The 8,692-nt window shown below is 37.0% G+C and overlaps 1 protein-coding gene across 1 annotated transcript; it reads right to left on the bottom strand.

The window, feature by feature from the left end:
* Positions 1-3,020: 3,020 nt before the first annotated feature.
* Positions 3,021-6,268, bottom strand: LOC149836570 (large ribosomal subunit protein uL5). Its single transcript, XM_090005437.1, has 5 exons — positions 6,203-6,268; positions 5,971-6,078; positions 5,588-5,630; positions 5,313-5,508; positions 3,021-3,310 (listed from the first exon to the last, which is right to left on the bottom strand). Exons 1-5 carry the CDS (start codon positions 6,203-6,205, stop codon positions 3,112-3,114), a joined length of 549 nt encoding a protein of 182 aa, XP_089861563.1. The 5' UTR covers positions 6,206-6,268; the 3' UTR covers positions 3,021-3,111.
* Between the last annotated feature and the right edge of the window lie 2,424 nt (positions 6,269-8,692).

Below are 8,692 nucleotides of genomic sequence, written 5' to 3'. Positions count from 1 at the left end.
TCTCAAACGTGTATGGCTCATCTCTAACCGTTGATCTTCCAACTTAGCAGATACGCCGACATATAGGTCTTGACAATATTCAAACCCAGAAACTAGAATGCTTAGCTACGCTTTAGAGGACCATGTTGGGAAGGGGGATCATGCGCAATGGGAACGAACACTTTTGGTGTACTGCTGCATCTGATCACCCACCAACTTTGAAATACAGCCTGTCAGCTGTGGGCCCCAACAACAGATGGTGGTTGATCAGGTGCAGAAGCACACCAAAAGTGTGCAATCTGATCTTCCCTCCCATGTTGGTGAACCATTAATATGTGCTTTTGTTTAACGTAGAAAAACCAACACTATAGTTTGGACGTCACGTTTTCCAGCCAAGGGGTCTCATGTTGACCACAAACCCAGTCAGCATCTACAGCGTAAAACTTCACTGAGTATGGATGTAAACGGTATGGGTTTGGGTCAGATATCCGACCAACACAAATTGGTTTAATCAGATTTGGTGTGTGTTTTCAAGTCCGAGTAGAAATCAGGTTGGATTTTGGCCATAAAAATTGAATCCGATAATATTCAGATCCCAACTTAGACTTTATGTGAAATTTTGTATCAGATCCTTGTGGTGTGTTATACAACTCATAAAGTGGCGTATACATTAAAAAAAAAATCAGAAAAACTTGCATTCGATGCAGCAAGCCTCGCCCATAAGATGGGGTGCCTACCTTTGAATCATCACTAAGGCTATGTTTGGGAGCCTTGAACGCGTTCAACATGATCCGTAAAAAAGTGAATACACTTTGGATTTTTTGGCAGTTTCAATGTAAAAATATGATTTTCTTAGGGGTTCTTTATTTCACCCAATTTACACATGAAAATAGGGGCTCACATATGGGCACATTTGGAAGTGAGATAATGGTAGGAAAAATGCAAGTAGAAAAGAAAAAATAATTTCAAATAAGAAGAAACTTTTAAAGAAAAGCTTATCAAAAAAGTCTGATTTTTATAAGAAAAACTCGGAATTTTTCCTATCAAAAATTCGTTTTGCATTAAAGGAATCATTTACTCGAAACACATCTCATTCCTTGGGTTGCCGCAAGAACTTTCTTTATTTTAGTCTTTCTCCCACTCGTCACCATTTATCTTCATCTTATTCCTGCCCACCACCATTTTCAGGGCTCTCTCTCTCTCTCTCTCTCTCTCTCTCTCTCTCTCTCTCTCTCTTGTGGAACCACCGCTCTTTGAAAGAAGCCTGATCTACCCCCCTCTTGCTCTGATTTTTCTCATGCAACACAAACAAGTGAAAACTTTTCTTTTAGAAAAATTATCATATCAAAACTTCATATAAGAAAAAATCAATTTCCTAAGAGAAATTTTCTTGCTTCCAAACATGACCTATGAAACCGTCCATTTTATTATGCAGGTGAAACAAACTTGTGAGCTCTATTTTCCTGTGAAGACCAGCCATGGATTTTTTTTAACATTGACCATGAATTTACTATGTAAATCCATACAAACCACCACACCCCTTGCAATGGATTTACGTATGCATTTTTCGCATTTGTCGCACATCACGGGTTTGCCATCACGTGAGGCTTTACCCACGGAATCTCTTCTTATTGGTGAGAATGAAACATACAATCACAATCCGCTAATGTTAGAATTTCAAGGCATTGTAGACCACCGAATTTTCCAGAGCTTATACAATCTGCTGATAGAACATGATCGAACTACCTTAAACATGCGTTTAATAAGCAAACCATATAGTTCATATCTGTTCAGTTTGATTTACAGAAAAACTAAGATATCATGCAGGAACAGTTGGTCTCTACTAAAAGGTTAGGCTCGAGGTTCCTATGCCTAATTACGGTCCTAATTGGATAGGCATAACAGCAGAATGCTTACCAACGGGGGCTCTGCTTGTCCGGTAGGAGCAGCTAGTGTACCTGACCTTGTGTTGGGACTTTGCAGGTTCAAAACCCAAATGGTATAATTGTTTCTGGTAGGGATCTGCCTAATCCCAGCTTGTCTTAAAAAAAAAACAGCAGAATGCTTACCATCTGAAGATCAATCCGGCTAGAACATACTAAGATAGACTGTTAGCCCAAGTGCCAAACCAGTAAACCCTACACCCGAATTGATCTTCAGATACGGCATTGGGTCACCTGGGATAAGATTTTAGGACAGCCTCCCCCGAACCAGGCTTAGGTGTTGTCCAGAAAACCGGGTCGGGCTGGCCTGTTGCCCAGCCCTAGAACTTATACAGGCAGCCTGGACAATTCAAGAAATAGGTCAAACCTCACCATCGCCACCAATTCCCAGGGTGCGGACAACTTGAGCCCAATGATGGTTCATCACTCTAAAAGGTCGAGTTCAACCCGATCTCCAGGCATTGGCAACTACCACCCTCATGAAGGAGCTATTTGCCAATCCCATTATCATAAAAGCAGCCCACAGATCAATTGCCTCTTCAAATCCCCAGTGCCACCCTATGGGCTCTCCTCAAAACAGGGATTGTGGGAAGAGTCACAACCAGCATTATCTAAAACCCTCAACTCCTACCCCAACTAGCGACCACAAAATAGAGCCTCAAGTATGTCATTGTTTGACCATTATGTCACACCAAAGCCCATAACATATTAAGCAAATGAATGAAAGAAGCAAGGATTTCGTGATCAGTTAATCCCATGAATTCAAAAAAGACGAAATGGACAAATTTCTACATGTTTATCATAAAAAATGGGGAAATACATCTTCAAGAAATCCCAACAAATTGAGAACATGAGAAAGCAAGTTCATATGAAAAGTATGTCTCTCAAGATGATGAAAAAGAATAGTATGCGTAAGCGTAAAAACAATAGGATGCATGCAATGATTATCAATGAACCAGTAAAACAATCACAAAAACTATAGAGCAAAACTCACCGATAAAAACTTAACAATAAAGATGTCACCTGCTGAAAATACCAGCAAGCTTGGAACAAAAAATCGGCTTAGTAACACAAATTGAAACAAGACTACTCTTTCAATGAAAAGACACCAAGTCTTAATTCCTGACCGCAGATAGAAACTCAATGAAACAAAAATGAATCCAAAATCCTTAAGCCAGAAACACGAGAACTAGGAAGCAGTTGTTTGAGACTTGTTAAGGATGACACCCTCATATTTGACTTGGAACCACTTCATGGCATCCTCCTTTGCGACCCTATGATGAATGCCCACTCTCGACTTGCATCGGCGGCGGCGACCCACACGGTATCCAGGACGTTCCAAAACCACATAGAAGTCCATACCGTAGATGCCCGTTGAAGGATCATACCTTACAAAACAGATAAAATATCAAGCATAAGACATTGTAAAGATGCAAAAACTCGCCAACTTTTCCATCAGAAAAACACAATAGCACAGCTGTCCTCCACAAGGGAACCACGCATTCACATAACACTTTTCAAAACTTTCTGTCCAAGTATATAGATAATATAATTGTTATGTAAACCATGTGAATAGGCCCAATAATATAATTTTCCATGCCTTTATTTTAACTGGACTGAAGTTTGTGATCTCATAATTTTAGTTGCCATGCTTGCATCTTTTTTATCTGGTGTAGAAACGTTTTGTGTGGGGTTCAAATGTGATACCCAATGTGAAATCATGACATCTTAGCTGCTGAGCAGGCAGACGGGACAGAACGGGCAGGCACTGGAGGAGTTAGGTTAAGGCACCAACCAAGGGTGTATGCGGCTTGGTTCATAAACTATTTAATTGGAAGTTTAGGTCAATGACCGATATCAATACATTGTGTTACAGTTTTTAAGGTGGTTCCCTACAGTTTAATTGGTTCTAACCGAGGGTCTTCAACTAGACTGGTTTTGAGAGGGGAGTAACAGCAAACTGACATGAGCATGCAGTGTCTACCTTCTGTTATTAAATCCTAGGGAGGGGTTCTTGAACACCCAGCTCGTTGGATTAAAAGAGGAATCCAACCATACCTATGTCATAAAGGCAAGTCATGTTTTCACTAAAGACCCTGCAAGCTAGCGCACAAATTTGAATGGGATGAACCCGTTGCAGCCAACAATGATATTTGACTTGAAGAAGATGCTTTTAGTCCAAATTAGCAGACACGAAAAATGACAATGAAACTGATATGACACAAACGACACCTTTCAGTGACGAATATTGTATTCATGAAATTAGAGCAGATCATCACAAAACACAATGCTAAACCTGACACATGCTTGTCAGCAATAACTAGAAAGAAAAAATTCACCAAAACACTACCTCTTTCAAAGGACCTTGCCACAATGAGATTTTACTTGTTCGTACCAATTATAAAAAAAAATGTCCATAATAATCCAATAGACAGGAGCAAAGCAAGGCAACTACATATCAAACTCAATAAATGTGATACATCTCATAAATGCAAAAAAAAAGGGAACAAAAGGCACCAAATATAAATACAAGGCACCTATTCATGAGACATTTCTCAATAATATTAAATAACAAAAAACACAACGGATACCATTGCCAGTAAAAGAACATAGAAGATAATCTGGCCAACCGCATATATCACTTAGAATTGAGACCTTGAACTTGAAAAGAGAAAGCTCCGTTGCATCACAACCCAAGAGAAATAGCAATAAGAAATGCACCCAACAAATACAAACTGTACATTTCAATATCTGACAAAAGCATTGTACAAGAAGACCACAATGAACACATATACGGATGAAACTTTTCTCCTCCATCCAGTAAAACACAGTATCATATCTAAGCTACAAAAAATGAAGATACGAAGTGAAAAAAATAAAATAAAACATTCATAACTATGAAAAAAATGCAATTTAGTCATTCCACAATATCCTCTCGAACAACAATATAGAACCGGGAGATTACACCCCCTATCAAACCATATCCACTTGGAAGCACACTATATTGATCATGCCGATTCAATTATCCAGCACCACCCAATACAGAATTATGGACATCAAAGCATTACAAAAATATCAAAATTCCACGAATTAACAGTTTCAAACACAAATGACTCATCAAATCAACTCATTTCAAAAACAAAATTGCTTAAAGACAAATCAAGTTTAGCATGTTTTCTTATTAGGCAGATGATCAAAACTCAAACTTGGTCCATAAATATGAAACCAATACCATACTCAAGAAAATTAGACAAACCAACAAAAAATGTGGCACTTAACAAAAGAGGAATGAGATTTCTTCAAGACAAACCAACTACATTGTTAATAAAACAAAGATACTGACCAACGAAAGAGACCAATCATATAAAGGAATAGATGACAAAATCTTACTTGATTCCAAGATCAATATGCTCCTGGATCCCAAAACCAAAACAACCAGAATCACTAAAGTTCCTCCTCAGCAATTCATACTCCTTGACCTTCAGCCCACTCTCCAGGAGCTGCATCGCCTTCTCGCCCCTCACGGTGACGTAGCAAGCAATCTTTTCATTACGCCTGATCCCAAAAGACCTAACAGTGTACCTCGCTGTAACACAGAAGCAACACAAGCATTCATCAAAGACCATCTCAGAACACGCAAATAGCACTAAGAAAAATTTATTTACCCTTCGAGTATACTGGCGTTTGCCCGCTCAGTTGCTCCAGGACCTATTCAGAAGAGACGAATACATAAAAAAACAAGCGCGACCGAACAAAGTTTACCTTCTTATTCGAAACTCAACGCGCCAAATAGACGGATATCAACCTTTTTTAACACTGAATTTCGAATTTTTCTTCCAATCTTCTTGTATAGAAAATCAAGAGAACCAAGAATTGCAAAAATCTGAACAAACCGAAACAACCGAACGATGGCACAAAAGACCAATCCGTTCATAGAACACATTGACATTATCATTGAAAAAAGAAAAAAATGGTATCCAACATTTGGAAAATTGTTTCCATAAGAACGGTTTGTGGGCGATGAAGATCTTTCCGGAAAAGGAAATACCTTAGCGGCACGAGTCAATCGATCGCCGCTCTCTCCGACGGAGATGTTGAGGACAAGCTTCTGAACCTTGATCTCCCTCATCGGATTCGAGAGCTTCTTCTCCGAGGCCTTCCGAAAAAAAAAAAGGAAAAATCGCGAAAAAAAAAACAGAGTAAATCAGAAAAAGGAAGAGATTCAACAACAATAAAAAAAACCGCCCCTAGCAATCAAAGAAGAGGGAAGAGAAACTCACCATCTTGCTTGGAAGGGAAGGAAGGAGGAGGAGAACTCTCACTCTCAAATGGGAGATTTCTGTAGACCGAAACCTTAAAAATTCTAGGGTTTTTGGAGCCAAGGAGCTCCGATAAATACCACCAACTCTTCACGAATTTACTTAAATATCCAACTTTGCTCCGGTTACGTTGCGGACCCTCTCAAAACGTAAAATTACAAGAGCATTAGATCATTCCTTGTTAAAGTATTAAGCGAATCGGTTACTCAAAAATCAATAAAATCGTTCCGAATCGGATCGTGGACTCGGCTCATTTAAAAAATTAAACTTTTATTTCTTTTATAAATAAACTTTTTAAAACTATTTAGACGAATCTATTCAGGGTAGAATGAGCCCGATTATGTTGATTTGACCAAAAATGAGTTGATTTTTTAGAGGGGCCTAATAAACCCTTATTTCTTTTAGAAAGGTGGTCTAATAAACCCAAATACCATGATTTTGCAAACTCTAGATGCTGCTAGGACATCAACGGCTCTAAAAAAACGTCAGATCCATCTAGGAGATAGTTTAACCCATGGTCACAAATTAATATATCAGCAACCTATCGTTTGTCATCCATATCACATATCGGTTATATTGTTCATTTATTGGCAATTTAATTATTATTAAAATATACACACAAAACATTAAATTTGATGCATTAGATTAATTTATTTTCGAGGGAAGATGCACTAAATTAATTTCATTAGTTGCAACCATCAGTAATCTTAAAAAAATGTAAACAAAGAATGTGTATGTACAAACCCATGTGAACTCAGTTGAACACAAAAAAATGTAAGTGTGTTTTTATAAGGCAATTTTCACTGCAGCAAATGCTCAAGTGAAACAGAAATGAAAAATAAAAACTACAAAATTATTAGAACACAAAAAAACTTATATTATAGCATAAATTAAAGCAAAATTACACTTAGACAGAAAAGAATGGCATGAGAAAAAAATTAAAAAGAAAAAAGAAAATAGAGTGCAACCTGCAAAGATTTGCACATAATTAAGAACATTTTAGACCTCCAACATTGGCAAACCCACAAAGTGAAAGGAAAAAGAAAGATAACATAGTAAAAAATAAAAATAAAAACTACCTTCTAAAAAATGAGTGAAAATATCAATAAATCAAGGAACCATGAACTCTCTCACACGAATACCTTAAAAATCAGCTTCTTCTTAAACCCACATCATTTTGGAAGATAAAATATGGAAAAAGAACATAAGAAAGGAAAATATCGTGGTTTTTATTCGAAATTTATCATGATATACGGCGATACTTATATTTTTGGCTGTTTTTTGAGAATTTTATAGGTTCCGAAGCAAATGGTGATATATCACTATATGTACACTATATAGTTACCATGGTATTTTGGATGCAATGAACAACATCAGGGTGACCACCTCTCTACTCTTAGACCTGTATAGTTTTTTGAACAGAGAGATACCCTATAACGTATAGGGATCATTTACCCGCGAGGGGTAATGAGAAGAATTATAAAATGATTGCAAACTATGCTTAGATCTCTAATAAATGGAAATTTTATTGATAAAACCTCTTCGATTGTAGCCAATATCTTATTATGAATAAATCCGATAACTTTCGAGAGATGGTGCGATTTGATTTCTTTTTTATTACTTACCACTCTATTTATTCTTAAAAAAAAAGAGACACATGGTTCTTTCACTATTGTTGATAGTGCTACTTTGGATACAGTTCCATACCAAATCAATCTACTACATGTTCTAATTCACTGTAATCTTATATCTAGTTGAAATCACGCTATTGTGACGTAACTGTGACTTATTCTTATAGTTTTTTATTTTATTTTTAAATTCTGACCATACAGATGTGATCTATGGATTTTACAAGGATCAGCTCTTGAAGAGTTTGATTCCAACACATGGGTGGGTTTTTACAAAGTTTCAAAAATCAACTGTTCAAAATCTTTGTAAATATTTTAGGCTCCAAACATCATTTTTTTTCATGGAAAACACATGATCCAGGTGTGGATTCTTAGTAAATCAACAATGTCCAACACATTTATGGGGGCCGAACCCCATAAAAAGCACCCAAGAAACTGAAAAACCCATTTAGCAAGTGGTTTAGCACCAAATGGGTTTAGCACAGACCCATACTCCACAAAAAGATACTAAGGCATATGTGTGGATGTAGGGAAGTATGCCACATGAACCATGCCACACATTCATTTATAGGGGTGGCATAGGCGGGACCAATGTTGTCAGTATCGGCCGATACATATAGTATCGGCATAAAATAAATAGGATTCATCCTTAATCAGTTATTATTTAATAAATATAAAAAAATACTTAAAATTATTTTTCAGTGTTATTTTAATATTTTTAATAGTTTCAACACGTGTCATATTCTGATTGATACATAATATTTTTTAATTATTTTTGACCGATTCAAAATGATTCACTCGTTCACCTGAGTCGTTGGCCAAA

This window comes from Nuphar pumila, chromosome 5, assembly GCF_984573655.1.
Source record: "Nuphar pumila chromosome 5, dmNupPumi1.hap1.1, whole genome shotgun sequence".
Lineage (NCBI taxonomy): Eukaryota > Viridiplantae > Streptophyta > Magnoliopsida > Nymphaeales > Nymphaeaceae > Nuphar > Nuphar pumila.
Note: the sequence above shows the minus strand (reverse complement) of the source record. Positions and strands in the feature narration are given on the sequence as shown.